General features: G+C 35.3%; 1 protein-coding gene across 1 annotated transcript; it reads right to left on the reverse strand.

Moving 5' to 3' along the window:
* Nucleotides 1-285: 285 nt before the first annotated feature.
* LOC149580528 (uncharacterized) lies at nt 286-23,938 on the reverse strand. Its single transcript, XM_089804873.1, has 5 exons — nt 23,870-23,938; nt 23,644-23,743; nt 847-1,043; nt 701-711; nt 286-550 (listed from the first exon to the last, which is right to left on the reverse strand). Exons 1-5 carry the CDS (start codon nt 23,936-23,938, stop codon nt 286-288), a joined length of 642 nt encoding a protein of 213 aa, XP_089660999.1.
* Nucleotides 23,939-25,118: the final 1,180 nt, after the last annotated feature.

Raw genomic sequence — 25,118 nt, forward strand, 5'->3', positions numbered from 1 at the left:
CATTTGTTAATTAGCAAAGAATTTGATTCTAGATGAATTTCACAAGCTCAAAAAGATAACTTTCAAAGGCAATCATAGCGTGTTTTTGCCTTCAAAGCCTGCAGAAACATCAGTGGCCTTCAAATCCTGCAAAAAATTGATTTGGTCTACAATCTACATTCTTGCTTCCTACTCCCTTATTATCCGAGATAATGAACCTATATCCACAGCTTCCAACCTTTGACTAGGAGAAAGAGACTTCACCAACAATAGAACATTTTGTGTCATATCTCCAATCGATGCTTCCTACTTCTGTAAAAATTGGAGAACATAGAACAAATGTGACTGTAGAAATTCTACACAATGTTCCTTGATTGATGCCTGAGGTATAGTGTTTATACAACCAACTTGATAGAAAGGACAATTTACTAATTTCATAGGGCATTTAGTTATACAGTGCTTGTCCATTTCAATCTTGTTCAACATTGTAGAGCAATTTTGTTCACAAGGAACTAGCTTTAAGGGGCATGTTGTGTCATGATCTTTTGCGTACATTGCACAAAATACATCCCTGCATCCCTCATTAGCACAATGTAATGGTCACAACATGCACAAACATTTGTGGAGTTCAAGCTCTTCGCTAGACTCAAACTTTATGTCACAGTGATAGGTATTGCCCGGGTCAATAGCTTTCAGGAGCTCCTTTTCTAAAACTTCTCACTGTCCTTTTACCTAGAAACCCATTTTGTCCATTTCATAAACAAAGTCATCAATCTTGTCCTCTTCTTGTTCACCAAAAAACTAGCTAGATACTTTGGTAAATATATTTCTCTTGCTATGCACAAAATTTTCAATCAGGTCATCTACCACTTCAATAGGGCTTTCTCGGGAGCTTGAAAATTCTAAACTTGCCACATATTTCATCACACAGGCTTTACTTTTCTGTTGAAGATATTTAACCATTTCCTTCCTTAGGTTTGCTGCAACGGTTGTAGGAGTCTTGAAAAAGTCGCCCATGGTATTCGCCACACAAATTAGAAATCCATGCATTGCTTGAAGCTTGTCTGTAAATACACCAATACATTAACATCATCCTCTGAGATAAAGGGCTAAGCATCAAATCTGGCTTCAGCTTGTTTAATCATAAGTGGACATTGCAGAGCCCTCAAGGTCTCCTGAATACTACTTGGTGCTCCATTTTTCATGCTATTTTTTTGTTTGGCTCAATTTCTTTCTATCCTAACTCACTTTGTATTAAAAAAACTTAATTATTAAAACTTTAAAAATAAAACTCCCTCCTAGGTTGCCTGTTGCTTCCTCCTTTGTTGTTGCTCCCTCCTTGCTTGCGTGCTCATGTCCTTCCTTCTTGTTCTCCTCCTGCTCTCACTTATCATCCTGCACTTTGAAGGCTACCTGCTTCCATCTTAGTTCAAAGCTTTTTTTTCCTTACGGTTGTACTCCTCTCCTCTTTTGTATTCTCATTTGTAGATTTTTTTTTGGCTGAATGCTGTTCTCACCATTTTTATTTACACTAAAATTTTCATATCATTTCTCTGTGTGTGGAATCTAGTTGTTCATTATTACTTCTTCAACCCTTCAAGCCTTGTAATCATTTTATTCTTTTTTCAATTCTGGCTAACATTCTTATGCAAGTTTCATTAATTCATTATATTCTTTCATGACAATTCTAACATTCCCTCACTCAGCTTGTGAATTTCATAGATTTGCATTTAGCTATTGCAAATATATGTTATTGCATATGTCATTAGGAGATGTAAGGGTTAAATCTACCATTACTAGATTTAGGAAAATGTTTTTGTACTAGTACCATATTAATTGAATTCAGGAATATGTTTTTGTACTAGTACCATATTAATTGAATTTGAGGTCCACCCACCTAGGTTTTGTAGAGCCTGAAGTAAAAGAAGAGTCAAGCCTTATAGTTGGTTCAATGTCTAAAATGATATGTTAAAGATGGGAGTTAGCTGCCCCTAGATGTACCATATTCTCATCAGGGTAATTTGAAACTTGTAACATTTCAAAACACCAACAAGTTCATAGGTGGAACTAGAGATGATGAAATTTGGAATGGAATTGGTAGAATTATGGACAATCCTTTATCACTACAAGGCTTACAAAAATGACTAATTTCTAAGAACTCTGGCTCACTATCTAAAGATCTAAAAGCTCACTAAAATGGAGATGATGGATTAGGATCTTCTAGTTTGTGTCAATTTTGGAAAATGCACACCTCTGTAGAAGCCCACTCTCTTAAAACAATACACCTGCACACATATGCAACTTCTGAGATGTGCACCTCCCCAAAAACTTATGAATTTCAAAATAGTGAGTTTTTTTTCTCTTCTGAATGGTTTGAGGCCCTCCTTCTAGTAACACTTCTATTGAGATGTCATTTTGCATGATGCTTAATGATAGGAATCCTTTGGAAGTCCTCTCTTGAAAAGCTAATCTAGGATCATTTCCAAGGTTCTAGGCAATCTTACCTACTAGAATCCTCATAATTGAAGATAAATGTGTATGTTCATGAAGAGGAATTTCACAATTCAACCAATTTCAAATGAGATGTTTGATCTGCTATTTTGAAAACTAACCAGAAAAGAGATATATTTTTTGGTATTTTTTATTTTATGATGAATACAATTTACCAATCCAACTATATGAATTACTATTTTGACCAAGTGTTAGAAAAGAAAATAACAAAGACAAGGTAATGAGAAATTAAAATAAAATAACTTGAAAGGGAAATTCCTAACAGACATAAACGATAGTAACAACACGTCTGTGAGTTAAATCATTTAAAAGCTCAAGTATGAAACCAATGAAAATAGGAGCAAAACTTCCTCAATTCCATTGATGGGAAAACATTAATAACCAAAAGATGTTTCACTTCTCATCAAATCACAAGGCCATGAAAAGTGCACTCATGTAAGACATGAAGCTATGTAGGAACAATAGGTGATCCTTTCTCCAACTTGAACATCAATGAAATTTATTAACACGAGGCAAACACCAAAACTGAAAGGTCACACAATCATAACAACACAATAAGACTATTGGCTCCATTATTATTCATGAACATGCATTCACAAAAATAACACGCTCTAACAATATTAAATAAACTCAAAATGAGAGAATTGTTGTCACAAAAGTTTGCACCCTTGTCAAAAGTTTTTACCTAAGGACAACCTTGTGAAACATGGAAACAACCTCAAAGCTATGGGAGTTGAACTATGAAGTTGACTCTCTAGAGAAAGCTGGCTTTCTTTGCTGTCAGGATGCACCTAACTACTCTTGAGAGGAAAAGGGAGAAAGAGATGCAAGAAACATAATCTACCTAATCTATTCTAAGCAGGTGATGCACCAAAATAGAGTGTTCAAACCAATCTCTACCCATATATGCACTTTTGAACCATCATGACACCCAAAGATATACACATCCATACTTGTTTTAATACAACAATCACATGCAAATCAGAAAAATAAAATAAATGATGCAAGGCAAATGAGATTCACTTGTATATCACTCATAGGCCAAAAAGAGATACAATCATGCAAGATTACAGATATCCACAATACACCAATGAGAGGCAAATAGTTCTTGCACTACACATCAATGGCTGAAAGAGATAAGGAAGAATGTCATATAGTTTAGAGGCAAAGGGGATTTATAGTAGCAAGCAAGAGCAATGCCACAGAAATAGAGAGGGTTTGACCTTTACAAAATTTCCAAAATTATTCTTTATAGCTCAGCCATAACTAAGATATTTTCTACCCTAAACCAAACTCAACCACTACACCTAGTAGTTACTACAAATCTGGAAGAAAATTTGATCATGGAACAACTCTAGATGTAAAAATAACAAGAGGAAACCAAAAATCAATGTATCCAGCCATAAGGGATCAAATCCAAAAGATTTGATCATTAAATGTAATAAAGAGGCATGTAGATACATTAATGTGATAGAACAAGCCACAAAATGTTAGTTTTCCTTGAAGAAATTATCCTTGCAACTTGCCATGGCTGCAACAAATAAATTTACACAATTGTTGAAGAAAATGTGGGATGGGATAACATGCAAGTTAATGCACTACAAAAATTACAGAATGACTGTGTGGAAAAGATCTAATCTACCTAGAAAATGTATGAATTGTTGATGTAGATCTCCATTTGAATATTGACTACCCAAATGCTGCAAAAATACCAACTAATGAATAAAACACAACCATAGATCAAGATCTTTATGTAACCACATGGATGGCTGAGATGTGCTCATAAATATCCAAAGAAGCCCTAGGATTTAACAACCATCATATCTTCACAAGAGCAAAAGGAAGCAATGCAAAAATATGAGCACCATCTAATTAAAAGCAACCCAACATAAGAAGGATCTACCACATGGCATGTAACAGTTGGTTGGCACATTTCTTGAATGTTCAATTGAAGAGACAACAATGATTATGGTGAATGAAAATTTTTAACCTTGGTAGAAAATGCACGTTAACATGCAATACCGCACATGAAGGAAAAATGAGCCAACTTGGCAAGTGCTTGCTATGTCGCATGAAATAACTACCTTGCAACTTTGCATAGTGACATAGTGACAACCATAGATGATCCTTAATCTAATGTCGAGTATATGCACTAAAGGAACTGGCCCACCACTTGGCATTCATTTTTTGGCACATTTCCCAATATGTGGTTGAAGAGTCACTTCTCAAAATAGTGAAAATGGTTCACATAGAATGTTAACCCAGCACAAAAATGTGTGTTAACTTGCAACTCAACACATGAAGGAAAAATGAGCCAACTCAGTCAATTAAGAGACTGAACTAGCTCGACACATGATAGAATCGAACTAGTTCAGCATATGAAGGTACTGCGTTAACATACGATGTTAACTCGACTAAAAAGCATGTTAACCCATATCAAAGAATTCGAGCCATTGAAGATCTCTCTGATTGGTTATCAATGATGGGCTGAATGGGGGCTAAAATAGCCAACATTCTTGGCAACTCAGAGAGGATGCTTTCCCACGAAGCATAGACGAGTGGCCTTAAGAAATCCATTGGGCATAGAGTCACTACTAAGAATTGATGTGTTATTCCACCTACGACCAACAAAAAATTTGCAACTAGAAAAGAACAAAAAACCTCCATGGAGCTCCAAAAAGCTCAGAAGAACTCTAGAAAAATGTGTGTGTGCACTTCTTGGAAGGTAGGAACAAATAGAAAGGAGACTAAACTACTTATGCACATGAAAAATTTAACCTTCATTAGAAGCATGGTTTGAGATAGATCCCATTGACTGGGATAAGCAAAATTTTACCATTAGACTTACTTAATTGGAAAGCATTGGCCTACTTGCAAATAATAATCACATAGGGACCACTCCATAGTGCATCAAATTTTGAGTGCCTCCCTAGTTTTGCCTTGTCAGCATCCCATTTCAACACAAGATCACCCTCTCTAAAATTTTTGAACTTAGCCCTCCTATCAAAAGAATTCTTCACCTATTGCTGATGTGCTCCCAAGGTCTGTATGGCTTGATTTATTTTCTCTTCTAACTCCATCAATTCTACTATTCTTATAGACATAGCATCCTCTTTAACCAGTTCCAATTGATGGGATAGTTCAAGAGCAAGAAATTCCAATGAAATAGGAAGCCTAGCTTCTCAGCCATAGACCAACATAAAAGGGGAATTTCCTATGGCTCTTTTAGGCATTATTCTATTAGCTCATGGTGCTATTTTTAACTTTTAATGCCAACACCTATGGTTATCTTCTATAATCCTTTTCATAATCCCAATTAGATTTTTGTTGGATGGCTCAGCTAATCCATTGTCCTAAGCATAGTAGTTGGAGGATGTGCTCAAGTAGATATTATGATCAACTACCCATGCACAAATCTAGCCTCCAACAAAATATTTTGCATTATCTAAAATAATGGTTGAAGGGGCACCAAATTTGGTTACAATTCCATCAAGGAATTCAACAAATGAAGATTATGTGGCCTCCTTCAATGCAATTTCCTCTACCCATTTGATGAAGTAATCTATAGTAGCTAGAATCCATTTATAACCAGAGCTAGAAGGAGGATTGATGGGGCCTATGAAATCTAATCCCCATTGAGAAAAAGGTTGATCAACTTGAATAGGGCGGAGAGGAAAATCTATAAGATTTTTTTTACTAGAAAAGAAAGCACATTTTTCACACCTTCTCAAATGTCTATGGCAATCATGGAACAAGGATGGCTCGTAGTAACCAACTCTCATTATCTTCATTGCAGTTGTTCTTGCTAAAAAATGGCCACCACCAGGACCATCATGGAGCTCTCTGATTATTCTTTTAGCTTGGTCTATATCAATGCATCTCAATAGAGCTCCATTAAAATCCCTTCTAAAAAGGATATTGTCAACTATGGCATAAGGAATTGACTGCAACCTATATTGTCTTCTTTTAATTCTATCCAATCCTTGAGGATATCTATTGCCTGATGAGAAAGTCATCATATCATCCATCTAATTCCTTGGATTATCATTTCTTGCTTCTTGTTGTTCTATTAGTATCATAGCAACTTCCTCATCTGATTCCTAAGATGAGATCATCTGTGTGCATAATCCTTTCCCTCTTACCAACTTGGTGATCTAAATGTCAACATCATATTCCATCACCTTAGTGACCCATCTAGCTCTCTTGTCACTAATGTCTTTACTCAATAGAAAGTCCTTCACACTTGCATGAGGTACTAGTAAATGGATCTTGTTGTGTGATAGAAGGTGTCTAAACTTCTTCAAAGCTCTTATAACTACAAGGGCTTGCTTCTCCATATAGCTATATTTGTCTTCATACTTCTTAAGCCCTTCACTAAATAAGGCTATGGGCTATTCTTCATCCTTATCATTTTCTTGAGGGAAGACAACAGAAAGACTTAACTCACCACCTAAAGTATAAAGAATGAAATCCTATTCAAAATTTGGATTAATAAGAGTGGAGGCTTAGGCTATGGTTGTCTTGATCTCTTAAAAACTTTCTTTCCCTTCATTGGTCCATGCAAAGACCATATTCTTCTTGAGCATAGCCGTAAGGGGTTTCACCATGGTAGTAAGATTAGGAATAAATCTTCTCACAAAAATTATCCTACCTAGAAAAATTTGTAGCCCTTTCTTATGTTTAAAAAGAGAGAGAGAGAGAGAGCAAGTATTGCCTTAGTTCTCTCTGGATCAATGGTTAAACCATCTTTAGATACAACGTGCCCTAATAATTTTCCTTTATTAGTGGAAAACACACACTTGCTTGGATTTAAGGACACACCAAACTCTCTATATTTTATAAACACCTATCTGAGATGGCCAAAATGATCTCTCACACTCCTAGAATATACTATAATATCATCGAGATAGATCGACAAAAAATTTTCAATCATATTCTTGAAAACTATCTCCATTGCCTTCTAAAGAGTGGCACCGAAATTAGTCAATCCAAAGGGCATTTTATTATAAGCATAGGTGTCCCACTTTGTGGTGAATGCAATCTTGTATCTATCAGACTCTTTAAATAGCACATGGTTATAACTCGAGAATCCATCAAGAAATGAGAACCTCTCAAAGCTGCTAACCTTAGATAATATTTCTCCCATGGAGGGAAGGGGATGATGATCCTTACAAGGAGCTTGGTTAAGGTCCCTAAAGTCCACACACAATCTAATTTCTCCATTCTTCTTCCTAATAGGAACAAGGTTTGCTACCTATGATGAGTTTTTGATAGGGAAAATTATATTGGCCTCAATCAATTTGGATAGCTCTTTTCTCATCAAGGGTTCAATTTTAGGATTCATCGGCCTCTATCTTTGTCTTATTGGTTTGACATTATCAATTAAATCTATGGTGTGCTAAAACAAACTTGGGTCAAAACCCTTCAAATCATCATATGTCCAAGCAAATACATCATTAAATTCTTGACATAGATGAATAACACTTTCTTGTTCAATTTTAGAACATACCTTTCCCATGTTTAAGGATTTTCCATAAGCAATTATGACTATTGTGTGATCATTTTTGCTTGCAACAAGGCTCATGCCTCTATCTCTTGCTTGGTCATCAAGATTGAAGACATTCTCTAAGGTAATAAGACACTTAGGAAACTTTTTGGAATTGAGATCAATGATCTGATCACCATACTAATCCTATAGTCTTGACTAGTTTCTATCTGAAAACTCTACTTCATTCTACAAAAAGCTTACAATTTGTTCATTAGATTTAAACACTTTCCAATTGGTGTTGTTGTTTGAGATAGAAGGCTTAATCACAACCTTAATCTGCTGCTTCTTTTTAGCTTCAATGTTCTTTGGCACATTATAAGACACACCCAATATTGCAAGTCTATCAACATATCTATTTTCTTTTCTAGGGATACTTTGAATATTAAATGCATTGAAACTTTCAAGAAAATCCCATACTCTATGTTTATAAGACTTGAGAAAACCATTCTTGGTGATATTCTAATTTCTCACTTGATTAACCACCAAATCACTATCTCCATATACACTTAAGGCTTGAATTCCTCTTTTTTGAGCAAGTAGGGGACCCAAAATCAAGGATTCATACTCAGCCACATTATTAGTACAACTGAATTGGAGCCTAGAGGAGAAGTAGTACCTTTCTTGTGCAGGAGAAATCAACATCATACCAACCCCTGATCCATTTTTATTTCTTGATTCATCAAAGTACATGTTCCATATTCCACTCATATCATCTTTGATCTTCATAAGGCTAGGGACAAGAGCATCCTTTTCTAATATACAATATGTACCAAGGCCTGTCTCAAGGGTTTTTGACATAGGATCAAATTGGTATGCATTAGCCCATTCATCTAAGAGAAAATTAGGTATCTTTGCTTGAGAAGTAGTAGACTCATTTACTATGTGTCTTTCCTCTTCTTCATAAATGGTGCAATTCCTATTTATGGGGCTAGGGGTATAGGACTTAGTGTGATGTAGGGCTAAAGGCTCTACTCTGATTGAAGCCTTGGTTCCATATCTTGTTCTAAAAAACATATATGACCAATCAAAAGATATATAGCCACCTATTTGGGTAGTGAAATCTCTTGAAAGATAGATAGCAAAGTGTGTCTTGACTTCAACAATTGATATATCTTGGACTACAATACAACTAGGGCATGCATGTAGGGCCATTTCCACATTTCTAAGGATTCCTATAGTTTTGACAGTACTACAATCTAGTTGTAATACATCCCTAACAATGGGCTCATATTTCATTTCTAAAGCATCAGCAATAGACCTAGGCATCACTAAATTGCTAGCCCCTGAATCAATCATGCAATTGTGGACTAGCTTATTCCCTATAATCAAAGAAACATAAAATGGAGTAGGTCTAGCCTTTTTAGTTGTTTCCATATCCCTTGATGGTTGTATTAGATTGTGGAACTTACTTCTCTTGAGGACTGATCCTTTGGTTCAATGTTCTCCAATTCTTGTTGTAGCAACCTTTTTTGCATTAGTATAGTAGCGACAACATCCCACATAGAAATGTTTATATTTGTCTTCTTCTTTTTTCTACCACATTGAATGGTACATTAGGCACTTTGGTAGAAGCTTTGGGAGTTGCATTTGTAGGAGGTTGAGATGGAACAACTTGAGGACCACTCACATCCTTTTTGTTATTATTTTTCCTTTAATGCTAAAAGGTATTTGATTGATCATTTCCTACTTGTATGTGAGGTATCATGTTTGAAGTTGAGGCCTGATTAGGGGGGGAAGGTATAGCATCTTATATGGCTCTTCTCTTGCTCCTAGTATTGTGAGCAATGGAATCATGGTTTATATTACCATGTTCCTCCACTTGATAATTCATAAAAGAACAATCCCCTAGTTTCTGTAAATGGGTAGCATTAGTAGACCGAGGATCATTATATTGCTATCCAACATATGGATCTTGTGTGGTCAATGCTAGGAATGATTCTGCCATTTTGTACATGCAATGACTACATGAATATCTACAAGAGGGACAAAATTCTGGTGGGAAACAAATGCCCTCATTGGATTTGGGTTTGCATTTGTTGCAGCAATATTTCTAATAGGCCTATTATAAGTAGTGTTGGGATGAAAAATTACATGCTTCATTTTTAGCCCCATTTCAAATTTTGAGTCAAACCAAGCCCTATGAATGCCCATAATTGCATATGTACCTGGCTATACCTATGAGGCCCCTAAGGTGTTTAATGTTTCTAACACTTTCCATTTAGTGCGTCTACCTATTCCATGAAGTTAAATTGAAATTTTGAGTCATTTTACAGAAGTCTTGTTTTGAGCTAGTTCCAAATTTGCATTTTCACCAAGTGTCAAACTGCAATAGGAGGCTATGTTTGTGATTGAGTATCTTTCACCTAGAATTGTGTCATGACTCGCCACTTTGAGAGTGTCTAGTTTCCATACCTAAGAACCTATGTTTCAGATTTCAAGTCATTTTGAATATGTTTGACTAGGTTTCGAATAACTCAAAGTTGGTCAGTTACTGTTTTGTGCATTTGTGTAATTGCGCAAAATTTTGGGAAGCCCTGTTTGACGTGCTATAACTTTGACCCAGTTGACCAAAATGATGAAATTATTTTTGCGTTGCATTGTACACGTTAGAGACTTGTTATGTTTCAATTTTTAAGTCTTGATGAATCTGTTTGATCAGTTTTGAAACGCAATTCCAAATGAAATTTCTATATTTTTACTGGTGTCAGCATTTGGAGATTTGTCAATACCCCTGTTCATGGTGTTATAACTCCTAATCTATGATTGGTAAGATTGAATAGATTTTACTCATGTATTTTCCTTTGGAAATGCTTCAAGTGTGCCAATTTATAGGTCATGATGAATCTATATGCACACTTTTCCAGGTCCATTCCATTTGCAAAAATTGATTCTTGTCATTGTTCCCAATTTGTGAAATCCAAGTAGCCCACTTTGAATGCTCACCATTTGTGCCCAGATATTCATCATGAGCCAAAATCACATATTCATATTCACCTCATGATAGATATTTAATACCCCAATTTTTCTCTTCCCATGTGCCCATTTGCCTAGTTTTCTGAGCTAAATCAAAACCTAGTTTATGGTATTCTGACATGTTTTGGTGCAAGTAATTCTGTAGAGGCGACTTTGATGGTCAATATCTTTTGACCTTGAATTTATCATGAGAGGAGATTTGATAGAGTAGAAGAATGGGGAACAAAGAATCAGTGTGCCAAGTTTTAGGACCTAATCAGAGGTTTGAGTTAGTTTTCAAAGGCAGTCAACAGACCTTTTGACATGAAAATTAACAGTTTGCAAATCAGTGGTAAAGCGAGTTTTAACAATCAATCTGTGGTCAAAATTGTTTCCAATCAGTCTGAGAAGGTCAGTGGATTAGTTTGAGGATTCAGTTGTTCGGGAACAAAAAATTTTTTAGTCGAACCCACTTTGGGGCCCAACTAACTTCATCAGATGAAGGACAAGACATTTGTGAGGACAATATGTTTTAAAGCCATAGTCAAAAGAAAGAAGAGGGACTTGATGAAGCTGTTGACTTCATTTTTGAGTGCCTCAGACAATGGAATCTCCTAGGCTGTGCAGGTAAATCCTTACTGAGAAAGTAAATGCTATATATATATATATATATATTGATCCATATTGTGAAAAGAGTGAGCCACCAATGGTCAATAGAGGCATCATATTAAACCAAGAGGCTATAAGTCATAGAAAAGGAGAAGAACTCCACGTCCAATAAAGACACACACATTGCAAATAAAAAATGCATGCATGTTTGAAGGAAGATGTCTCAAGTGAAAACCTCCAGTCACAGATCGGAGTGCCTACGCATTAAAATGAACCGTTGACCATGAAAAGCTCCTCGAGCATGATAAATAGAGCTTCAAGCATATGAAAAGAGGTAATATGCATGCCAATAATAGAGCCCACAGCTAAGAAGCACAGTTCCATGCATTCTAGAGTAGTCAAAGCCATGGAAAATAGAAAAAAACAAGCCATCGACAATCACGTCCATGAAATTGAAAAGAAAGGCTAGCCATTGCCAATTACAAAAGGGAGGAGCCACCAATTAAACCAAATACCCTATGCAAAAAGAGAGGTGAAACACACATTAGAGACTATGGAAGGCAGTGATGAAAGAAAGGCACAGACCAGTAAAAACAAAAGAGAAACATCATACATTTTGAAAGGGGAGCCTGCTCAAACCATCGTCCACAGCTATGCCCAGTGAAGGAGAATGATAACCCACAGTCCACATAAAGCAAGGAACAAAAATGCAGGTCAAAGGTTTTAAAGAAAAAAAAAGAACATCCATGGCATTTAAAAGGAAACCCGCAACAAGGAGCTCTACAACAATTCAGTGCAAGAGAATAAAAAAATAATGAAAATAAACACAAAGCATACTAAGCAGCTTCCATGATTGTAAGAAAGAACAACCATCATTTTTAAAGAGAGGACCACACATTATATAGAGACATTTCTAGCAGGTACAAAGCCCACAAAATAAGAGGGGAAGATGCCTTTGTAGGTAGTCAACACCATAAAAAAGACACACATTCAAAAGGAAGTTGTTGCAATTTAAAAAAGAACAGAAGCTGCCCAATGAAAGTAGCTCACATAGTTAAGAAAGAAACCAAATTGCAAATAAGGTAAGCCACAATTGAGGAATGATCACATCAAGAAAAAGTCATAGTTTTTAAAGGGAATCCACCAGCGAAAGAGGAGTCCCACATTAGAAAATGTAGAGGTGTCTTTTAAAATACATCCCACGTAGGTAGCTAAAAGGAGAGTTGTTCACACCAAGCAACAGTGGAAGATGCTCAAGACAAAGAGCCCGCGTAGTCAAAGGTAGTAGAGAATAGATGCCATATGCTAGAAGAGCAGCCGACTAGGTAGGGGATGTCTTCAACATAGAATAGGAGCCTCCATTGAAGTCAACATTTTAACAAAAGACAAACCATTGCTTAAATAGGGGAGCTCACATTGATAAAAAGCCTCTACAATTTGAAGGAACAAACCCACACAAGAAGTCGCAGGCTTATAAAGAGACCACCCATGCAGACAAACAAGAAAGTTTTTGCATTGAAGAAAGCAACCCGTAGCAAACGCTAGGTAGAGGCATGTGCAAAGAGCCAACACTGCAACAAAGGCAGAGGAACAAGAACAAAAACGGTGATAAACTTTAATCCCACATTGGGGATACTGTAAATTTTTGGCAATATAAATAGAAAAGTGCTCATTTATTAAAATGTCTTAAAGAAACGGAGTCTTTTGTGGACATGAATGGCCATGTGGTGGGCTCAACCCAATTGGGATGCTAGAAAGAAGGATGATGTTAGGTGAAGGACAGCTGGCATGAAACATAACAAAATTTTGATAGAACACACATAATGAGCAAAATGATGTCAGTAGGAAAGGTAATTAGAGAAGGTAAAATTCAGCTAGTCGCTAGTCAAAAAATCCAAAAAATTTGGCTAGCGACATAGCGAGTCACTGAGAAAATCTAGAAATCTGGTGAAGACAAGTGAGTTCAGATGGAACAAGATCGCGACACATGTCCAGACTAGAGGTCATCACTAACTTGCCAAATAGAAGTTGCACGAAAGTTACCATAGTGACATGGCGAGGATTGATGCAGTGATGACATGTGGCAGCGGGTCCAGGAGATGGTGATGTGGCATGCAAGTTTCTAAGATGCACCAGATTGCGCCATGTGGTGAATCCAATAGTTGTCATTAACTCACTATGGGAGAGTTGCAAGGAAGTTAGTATAGCAAGGTAGTGATGATGACATGGCATGAGTGACTGGGTAATGACTGTGCATTGAAGGAGCAAATCAGAAGATGACACGTGTAAGGCTTGGTCAAACCTAGTTTGACCCAGATAGAGAATGGTGGAAAATTCTTGGGAATTTCAAATGTTTAATATTTTACTATTTTCTTCAAACTCACGTCAGGTTCATTTTGATAAAGTTTGAAAATTTATATAGTTTAAACTTCATAAAAGTTTAAATTTTGCAAAATATATGTGGAAGCCATGAACAGAGGGCCGATCTTCAGAAGGTCATAATTGGAGTATTTTCTAGGGAAAATGGGTGCTCCAATATACCGTCGGAACTGGGAAGAGCTGAATTTTCCATTTCTGGAGTCAGATTATGCATAGATCTTCACCAATTTAAGCTACAGGTCAATTTGTAAAATTTGGGGCATTGGCAACAGAACAGGCAAGTGTGATCATTAATCATCAGAGTTTGTTATAGGAGAGTTTTAAAGGTTTGCTCAAATTTGAGAGTGAAGAGAATCAACTTGAGGTTTTTTTTTTTTTCCTTCTCAAGATCGTACTGTAATTGATTTGTTACTTTTACCAAGTTCATTTCAGCACAAAAATCAGTTACATCCTTTCATCATTAGATTTTTGAGATATTTTATTCCTTTAGAGGGTAAAATGATGGGGATTTGATTTTCAGTTAGAGGGAAAAGATTAAAAAAATGGTTTTAACCTGTTGAGAAGGTTTTCTGGGTGGACAAGTGTCATGTTCAGATTCAATCCAGGAAATTTCTTCTTTCCTATATCTTTCATTCTTCTTCTCATTTTTAGGGGTTGGCAATTTGCTCTGGGTAATACCAGCAGGGTTCTAGTTCTACTGTTGAAACCAAGATTGTAGATGGTTTTACTTCCTAACTTTCAGTTGAGCTCTAGCAGTGAAGGCCACACATCCACCCTGTGCAGATTTTCATTTCATGTTATGCATTGTTATTTTGAAGTACTGGATATTGATGCTAGATCATATGAATTATCTTGAGTTTCATTTTGTGTTACTAGTCACTATATTTAATCTTTCCAAGGATAAATACAAAAGGGGATTTACAAGAATTATATGAGTTTTCTAATTCTGTCTCCTAATTCTTCATGTGTTATTAAATTTGTAATTGAATGGATAATGTTCATTTGGTTTAAGACATTTTGGATGAAGTATGTATCAGATCTTTGTTGCTTTTGACTCAAGCAGTTAAGTAAATGCTTCATAGTTCTGATAGGGTTTTTGGGTGTATGAAGGGGATATTGCATAAGAATGGGATTAGAGTATTTTAGTTGATAAACTTGATTGTAATGCAAGCAAGTTAGGTCATCTTGCTGGTAATGACTGTATGTTTCAATGGATAAGGCATTGATCACTAAATCAGATGCAAGCTGATATGAATGGCATTTGCACAAATCTTTTATTCAAATAAATTCAATTGTTCATGTTTGAAGTGGGCATAAAAGTTGAACCCTCACTCAGCTTCTGAGATCCATAGATCTACACTTAGCTACTGTAGGTCCATGTCATTTCATAAGTCTTTAGGAGAAATAAGGGTAAAATCTTCTTAATAGATTCAAGGATATGTTTTTGCACTAGTACGATATCATTTGAATCTGAGGTCTACCCACCTAGGTTTAGTAGAGCCTAAAGTAGAAGAAGGGTCATGCCTTATAGTTGGCCTATTGTCAAAAATGGCATGTTGAAAATGGGAGTTAGCTGCTCTTAGATATGTCACTTTCTTAGTGGGGTAATTGAAAATCCTCTAGCGTTTTGAAACACCAACAAGTAGGATTATGAGAAGAAGGTTGGGGAGGCCTAAAATTTTGAGCTTGCTACCTTTCCATAGCCATTGTCTTATTACCCATTTTTTGGACCATTGAGAGATTGTCCTCTAGCTTCCTTCCTAGATTAGAACTTTGGTCTTGCAACTTCTTGTTTATTTTTTGCATCATTATTTGCATCATAGCCTCAATCTTATCTAGCACATTGGAAGATGTAGAAGCTATTGGAGCTATAGCAAGAGGTTGACATGTAGATGTAGTAGGGATAGGGGCTATTAGAGGTCTATGATTAGGAATATCTAGGAAGAAGGGCATAGGAGGCTTGGAGCCAATTTTCTTCCCTGTATCAATATATTCTCTATCCTAATGGCAATTTGATGGGCATTAGGTAAGGTGTCTCCTCTCATAGATTGAAAATTAGTAGCAATATCACTATTAAAGGCTTTGAGGTAATACAAAAAAGCATTACTAGGAGAAGGCTTGACTACAGTGGGTATTATATCCCATGTCTTTTGGAATCTATAATTGAAATTAGTCATATATTTATGAGGGGCTCTCTTGATAGTTGTTAACTACTCCAAGAGTGATAGGTGACCACTTTTATCTACAAAGTGCTTACATAATCTGACTCCCAACCCATACCAATCAGTAATAGAGTTATGAGACAAACCTCTATACCATTGCAAGGCCTTCCCTTTTAAGGATGAAGCTAAAAGCCTAACAACAACATCATCTTCTATAACACCATGTATATTGCAAACATTTAAAACTTCTTGGATATGTCCTAAGGGAGAAATCAAAGTTTCACTAGTCAATTCAAGTACAATTTTGATGGTTGATACTGGTATATCATGTCTTTGAGCCAATAGTAGAGGACTTCCACCATTAAAGGTGGCAAAAGCATGAGCTCTAGGTTGTGCCATATGGAATAATGGTGTATTTATATGAGTAGAAAGAAACCTAGGTTGAGATCTAACAATAGGAGGAGCAGAGATGGATCTTGCAGGCATATTTGTTACTGTTGCACTCCTAACCATTGATAAAGATACTCTAGTCTTACTTTTTCTAGGATTTGAAAATGAAAGCTCTTGGTACTAAAATTTACCTCTAGAAGATACCCTTGTTTTAGCTTTGGGCATGAATCACTGCAACTCAATCTGAACCAGATGTGAAGGGTGTAGAGTCACCAAGTGCTTTGTGGGATGAACCTCTTGAAGGCCTATAATACTAAGAGCAACACTATCTTCTCATCATTAATCTTGAAATCTTCCTTTTGACACTAGTAGACTTGAATTTTTTTGAATATTGTCCCATCGAGCATGCCAAAAACTATTGTCACAAAATTTTGCATCCTTGTCCAAAGTTTTTACCTAAGGACAACCTTGTGAAACATGGAAACAACCTCCAAGCCGTGGGACTTGAACTATGAGGTTGAGTCTCCAAAGAAGGCTGACTTCCTTTTCTATCATGGTGCACCTAACTACTCTTGAGAGGAAAAGGGAGAAAGAGATAAAAGAAACATAATCTACCTAATCTATTCTAAAGAGGTGATGCACCAAAATAGAGTGTTCAAACCAATCTCTACCCATATATGCACTTTTGAACCATCATGACACCCAAAGATATACACATCCAAACTTTTTTTAATCCAACAATCACATGTAGCTTAGAAAACCAAAATAAATGATGCAATGAAAATGAGATTCACTTATATATCATTTATAGGCCAAAAAGAGATATAGTCATGTAATATTGCAAATATCTACAATACGTCAATGAGAGGAAAATAGTTCTTGCAGTACACATCAAAGGTTGAAAGAGATAAGGCAAAATGTCAAACAATTTAGAGGCAAAGGGGATTTATAGTAGCAAGCTAGAGCAATGCCATAGAAATAGAGAGGGCCCTTTACAAAATTTTCAAAATTTTCCTTTATAGCTCAGACATAACTAACATATTTTATTCCCTATACCAAACTCAACCAATAAACCTAGTAGTTACTACAAATCCAGAAGAAAATTTGATCATGGAACAACTCCAAATGTAACAATAATAGGAGGAAACCAAAAATCAATGTATCCAACCATAAGGGATCAAATCCAAATCATTTGATCATTAAATGTAATAAAGAGGCATGTAGATACATTAACACCATGGAACAAGCCCCAAAATGCTAGTTTTCCTTGAATAAATGATCCTTGCAACTTTCCATAGCCACAACAAATAAATCTACACCATTATCAAAGAAAATGTGGGATGGAATAATACGCAAGTTAACACATCGCAAAAATTATAGAATGATTGTATGGAAAAGATCTAATCTACCCAGAAAATGTATGAACCATTGATGTAGATCTGCATTTGAATATTGATGGCCTAGATGCTACAAAAATACCCCCAATTAATGAATAAAACACAACCATAGATCAAGATATTTACCTAACCACACAAATGGCTTAGATGCACTCATAAATATCCAAAGAAGTCCCAAGATCTAATGGCCATCATATCTTCACAGGAGCAAAAGGAAGCAATGTGAAAATATGACCATTAGGGTATAATATAGTGGCAAATTTTCATATTTTGGTGATTAATTTGAGCTTTTTCTAGTGTTATTTTTGGTGATTTTTGAGCACTTCCATGGTTTCCCTCATCGCTAAGCTTTTTTGGGTTTACCTAGTTGCCTAGCATTGTAATCATCAAGGCAAATGTTACGTTTGAGTTTTTTCCTAGCGATATTTGCCTTTCACGCAGCTGACTAGGTAATGCTTATCAAGTAATGTTCAATGGGTTTCAAGTTTCCATTTTATGCAGTATGGGGGAATTTTCCATCCCACTTTCATTTTACCATGGAGGAGTCAGCTCGTTTCATGTTACCAAAAGTGGAGGAGTCAGTTCGTTTTGCCAACACACTTTGATTTTTTCGTGGAGTCGACTCGTTTAGCATGATAAATTGGTAATTGATTTGTAATATGTATAAATCTGAATTCACCCAAGCAATGAGACATTCACTAAATACCGCTAGCATTCCATCAAATTTTTGGCAGCGCAGGACACATTGCGAGCGTGACTCAGACTCTAGAGATAGCTTCCACAAGTGATGGTATGTGCTGTAAAATACTCTCCTTGAGCTTATCTAGTTTAATTTAATAAGAAGCTTATCTATAGTTTCTTTTCTTATCTCATTTTCATTAGAAATTTTTCAAAAAGTGGATGCAATGTTGGAAGTTGCTGGTGATATTAATGGTTTTTAAAGCTTGTATGCATGGATATTGACCACCTTTATTTCCTTTTCTATGGAATGTCAATTCACCAACTATTAAAAATCAAATTTGAAATTTAACTATTTTTCTTTAAGTGTCAATTCCTAGTCTGAAAGTAATACTGCTTATTCTTAGGGAAGTAAATAGATTGTCAATGGATTGATATGTCAGGGAAGGGTGAGTCTATAACTAATATTGCTTAGTCTTAGGGAAGTGAAATTGAAGGGGTTTTCAATGGAAGGCTACATGTTGACAAGGGTAAGACCCCCACGAGCAGTGAAGGGATTAATCTTACATCAAAATCTTGAAAACTTAGAGATACTACCATAAAGGATTTCTTTGGAATTGACAATATTTATGGTCCACCAACTTGTGCAAGTACAAGCGCAGAAGGAAATCACTATACCTCACCACCACTAGAAGACTGGGTTGTTACTCAATTGAATCAAAATGCATCAAACAAGGATAACAATGTTCACACAATAGAAGATGTTGTAACAGAAGATAATATTGATGTTGGTAGGAAGAAAAGAAAATGGAATGTAAAAATGGGGCAGGAGTGGGAAATGAAAAGGACTTTCTAGGTTGAATGGGTAGCAAAGTATTGGTTTATTGAACTAGTCACAAACAATGATGAACCACCAATAGAATGCAGGTGTATGATTTGTACCTAGAAAACTAAAAGAGAGAAAAAGTTCCAACTAAAGCTCGACACTATAGAAAAACATATTGGTAAGGTTTATGAAAAAAAAAATCATAGATTGAAAGGAAGTAGCGGTAGTGAGATGGAAATCGAAGGAAGAATTCCTTCATGTTAAGTATGCCATAGAATATGAAGAGCATTTCAAGAAAATAGCGATAATTGGTAGTGGCAGTAGTGGCAATCCAATCAAAGATGGGCTTCAACATGTAGCTAATGATGCAAACTTGGAAAAGACTGTTTAGATGAGTGTTATTTTTCATATTCTATGTAGAGGGTGTCCTATGAGAGACTTTTCAGAATATACTAATTTATCATCTTTTTTGAGAGTTCCTCACTATCCTATGTCACATTGTTCAATATATGTTGGATAGGGAATGGCAAGCTGTCTTGCTAAGGTGGAAAAGAAAAATGTACAGGAGAGAGTAAAAGAATCCAAGTTCATTTCATTATCCTTAGATGAAGTCACTATGGTAGATAACACTTCTTGGGTCTATATGCATGTATATACTATAAAAGATCATGTCTGTCAAGCTAATCTACCTTGTGTTCATAAAATGAGGGCCAATTCAACTGCAAAAAATTTATATTTAGAAGTTAAGAAATCTTTGAATGAAATTGTTGGTATGGATGACTTGACAATTGCAAAGAAGTTAGTGTGTGTTAGAGCTAATGGAGCTGTAATAATGCAAGGGAAAAGGACTAGTCTTTGTGCAAGATTACAAACTAGTATTGCACCTTACATGCTTGGCATACATTACATGGCTCACAAAATGAATTTAGCATATAAGATTGTAAGTACTTTCCCTATAGTGTCAAAAGTTGAAGATCTAATCTATGAGCTCCACTTGTACTTTTGTAGAAGTCCTAAATGCTTTGCAAAATTTAAGATTTTTTCTAAGGGAGTAACAATAGGAAATAAGATTCTTAAGGATGTTGAGACTAGATGGATATCTTTTCATTGACCAACAGAATGAGTTCTAGTAGAATATCAATCCTTGATTGGAGTTCTATATGAGCAATTCCTTATAGTGGACAAAGCTCTTGATTTGTTAAATAAGTTAAGTGATATAGAGAACCTATTAACTTTAGCCAATCTTCTTCCCATGCTAGATTTAATGAACAAACTTGTTAAGAAATCCCAAGACAAGACTATGTATATTCATAAGTATTGTGATTTATATAAAATGAGATGCATGACTCTGGATTCTTTGTATTTAGATCTCTTAGGTCATAGCCCAATTTTTTCAAGGTGGAAGATAATTACAAATTTGAATCATGCTGAGAATTTTTTATGATTCAATGGAAAAAATGAGCTATGTGTGTTTGTGAAAGGATTTGAAATACCAATGCACCAATATAAAACAACCAAGAGAGGCAGAGTACTACCAGTTAGAAAGAATGATTTTGACAAGATTGTTAAATCTATTAGTGAAAATGTGAAGTCTATTTCCTACCAAATTTCAAGTAAGATTCGTAAAAGATTCCCTCGAGAAGAAATTCTTGAAGCCATGAATTGTGTGTTTCCTCAATTTTGGAAACACTTTGGACATAATCCAAGTGATGCAAAGTTGTTTCATAATAAACTTGACAAATTGATAACATAGTTTTCAAAGCATATAGATTGCAATGGATAGCTAATACAAGGAATCTTAGATTCAAATAATCTTTAAAAACAATGTAAAATTTTTGCATTGTGTATGAAACAACAGATGGAAAACTTTGAGAATCCATTCGATCCTAGTGCAATAACAAGGCTCTAGAAAAGGATAAGTCAGAGTGAAGTATTATGTATTTCAATATCAGAATATTTGAAACTTGCTGATTTATGTCAAACAATGATATTATGGTTGGTGGAAGATGAGAGAGTTTTCAGTGCATTGGGGTTTTTGAAATCAAATGTCAGAAATAAAGTAGACAAAAATTTGGAAACTTGCTTGAGGTTGTTTGTAACTCAATACAATGTTAAAGATTTTCCTTATGATAGGTCATTGGCCATTAGGAATTCCACAGATGAAAGACGAGGCCTTTGCAACACTTTAAAAGATGATGGTTCTACTTCTATTGCTAACTCCAACATAAATGATGAATTTGGGTCTCAAAGTTAGAATGAAGATGAAGATTTTATGGATTTTGAATACTTGATTTAGAATGAAGAGGAACCTATTAGTACTAGTCAGTTTTAGGATCTAGAGCCAATATGGGATATAGAAGCATCACATTTGAGACTGAGTCAATGAAGTGAATTGTGATTTAGTAATGTAGTAGTTAGTTCTAAGGAATTTATAGGTATACTCTACTTCAGTTCTTCCATATTTAGTCATATTGCAATTACAATTTACAAAAATTGAGTTCAAGATTTTTGTTACTCTATTGTTGACATAATGTTATTTTTTAAATCTTTCTCTTGATTTGAGTTCAAGATTTTTGTTACTCTATTCATATTGTTGAAACAATGTTATTTTTGTATCTTTCTTTTGATTTAGTTATTTGATAACAAAAAAAGAGATAATAGAGACGTGTGCAAAGGCCATAATATCAGCTCAGAATAGGACACTTTTCATTAACATTAATGTCATAGAGAACTACTGACTGCAAAACATAATAGAAATACACAAAGTTGGAACAATCTGTGCTCATTAAGAAAATTATACTTAATCTAAAAAATAACAACAGATCAGACCATTTCTAAGCCTTGGGAACTCATATTTATATCACTTGAGTTGCAACAAGCTTTAGGCTTAGAATGGTTACATCATGATTCATTGCAAAAGACAAAAGATAAAAAAAATTAAGATAATCATTACAATTTGTTGAAACCTTTTGTAACATCTTTTAATAGAAAAAGGGGAAACAATTACAAAATTTGACAATTGGCAAGTGATCATTAAGTCTGTCTTCTAGTTCTAACAGTAGCATTACCCATGGTGAATGTTCTACAAAGGTAAGGTAATCTATTATGATGAACAACTTTTCTTTGATATTCTTCTGCAACACTTGTCCTCCAATTGATTCCCTTGGGCCACCATCTTTTCTGCTAATCATCTTCTACTGAAGGGATTTCTTTGATATCTACTATAACCTCCCAGATGGAAATATCTGTATCCACAACATGCCACATTGTATTTATAACTACCTCTAATTCACTGATGTTTTTAGTCTATTTTGCATCTATGATGGTTTTACCCTCTCTAGTAATTTTGTTCATATCTGCTTCAATTTTGTATGTCATATCAATCATATCATATACAACATGAGCACTTGATTCACCCCTTGAAAATGCTAGAAATATTGGATGGTCTAATATTAGATCAAAAGATTCAGACCACTCTTTCCAAGATTTGACATACCCTTTATTGTTCAAAATTGTTGGAATGAAATCTAGCGTACCCAATGCTATGCTTTTCAATTTCCCCCTTATTGCTTGGATCTTACCATTAAAGAATGAATTTAATTCTTTAACTTGATGAATCATTTTCCTTATAGGAACAATGATCTCCTTAGGTAGTTCCTTTTTTTGTTTGAGTAGGAACTAACCTATCAAAGAAATGAATGTATGTCCCCCACTAGGAAAATAATGGAGATAATAGTGATAAAGGCTCAGAGCATTGGTATTCATTACTCTGTAGAGTATTGTACATACTATGTACATTTATAGAGGCTCTCTTTAAAGCAATGATTCTATGAATCAAAAATTGTTCCATTGTCCTGATCTCTGCATCCTTGCTAATCTCAAATTCTTCCACATCCATATGTGTTACTAGATCTGGTTCTTCTGCTATCTCATCAGTTTGAATATTTTGTTCTTGTACCTCCCTTAGTGACCTTTCTTCTCTTTTCAAATCTTCATTCTCCTTTTTTAACTCCTCCAAAGCCTATTGTAGAACATATGTTCTTTTCATTTCCTCTTCACACTTCTTCCGGGCATCAAGGTACTTTTCATATGTCTGCACCAATTGTTCTTTAAGAATATCAATCTTGTTCTTGCCTTGCATAGTAGCAATCATTTGGAGGTTGTAAATTTAATTTGAAGAAGTTGAATGTGCATTATAGAAAATTGCATTACCTGCTAGTGTCTCTTTAATTCCCATCAGGGTAGGCTTCTCTAATTCTTTAGCTATACTCCAAATAACCATTGTATTACTATCTATATTAAATCTTTCCCCCTGCAACTCACCAAATGGATTAATCTCCTCATAAGAGATTGATTTTTCTTGTCTCCTCATTTGATCAAGTAAGAATGATGAACTAATATCCCATCCTAGGAAAACTATCATACCACTCCTTTGTACCAATTCCCTAGCCTCCTCTACAATGAGGCTTTCACTGTTAAGATCATAGGCTTGGAGCTTCTGCACCATTTCAGACACTTTTTCATCTATGTCTCCAGGTTTTACATGCAAAGAAAGTTCATTCTATTTGAGTTTATATAGAAAAATTTTGAACTCTTCACCTTTGATAAAATCATAATCCTTCATGAATTCTTTAGTTTGTATAATTTTGTCATCCATCATCATGGACTACAGTTCTAAACCATTGGGTCTCCTCTCCTCTTGAGTAGCTTGATTAATTAAGAACTTTTTTCTGGCATCACCAAAATACTTGGTTCCTTTTGGAAGCACTTGTAAGGCTTTCTCTATAGCCTTTTCTAGAACCTCAATCAATTTTTGTTTCTTCTTACCCCTTTCATCCTAGTCTAAAGGGCCAAGCTGATCGTCTTCATCATTGATTTCCAATACAACATTTGTCTCTAGAGAAGAAGGGTTTACCCTCTCTCTAGAATTTTGAGGAACTTGAGCCATAATGTTATCAAACTCCTCAATACACTTATCAATTTGTAAAAAATAGGGTAAAGCATAATAGAATCCCTAGAAATTAGGATCTACTTTCTTCATTTCTTCCTCTATTGAGAGGATTTCTCTCCACTTCTACATCCTATCAACATATACATCTTCATTCAATTGATCCCTAATCACATATTCTTCCCAAATTTTCCTTCCAATGATGTTATTATAAGCCCTAATTTGTTTAAGAGCACTTCTAAGAATTTTATATGGGTCATAAACCCTAGTGGGGGTAGTGGGGAAATTTAACTCTCTTAGGAAGGCATCAACTTCCTCAATGGCCTCTTTACCAATTTCAAAATCTCCTACTATGAAATTTCTACATAGAAAAGACCCCTTTTTGATGGTTGGCCCTAGATATCTCTATTCTTGGATAACAATTGCCAAAAAATTTCCACTACACCCACCCTCTCGAATACATATCTTGGCAAGAAATGAGGCGTTTGGAAACAACCAAAAACTCTAATCACTGTGCATTTTTCTAACAAAAAGGCACTATCCCAATCATGATCAATTGGTCCCTCATCATCAAAAAACATAGTTGGTCTAACAATCTTCCTGATTAACCTAGGTAATATTTCCAATTTTGAACCTATCATTCTATGAATAGTTGCAACAAAATCATTATAAAAAGATAGGGAATTAGAAAAAGAGTAGAACCTCCGCCATAATCTTGTCCATATTTGAATAGGAAATG

Source organism: Cupressus sempervirens, chromosome 1 (genome assembly GCF_028749045.1).
Source record: "Cupressus sempervirens isolate cs-2001-9-10 chromosome 1, ASM2874904v1, whole genome shotgun sequence".
Classification (NCBI taxonomy): Eukaryota; Viridiplantae; Streptophyta; class Pinopsida; order Cupressales; family Cupressaceae; genus Cupressus; species Cupressus sempervirens.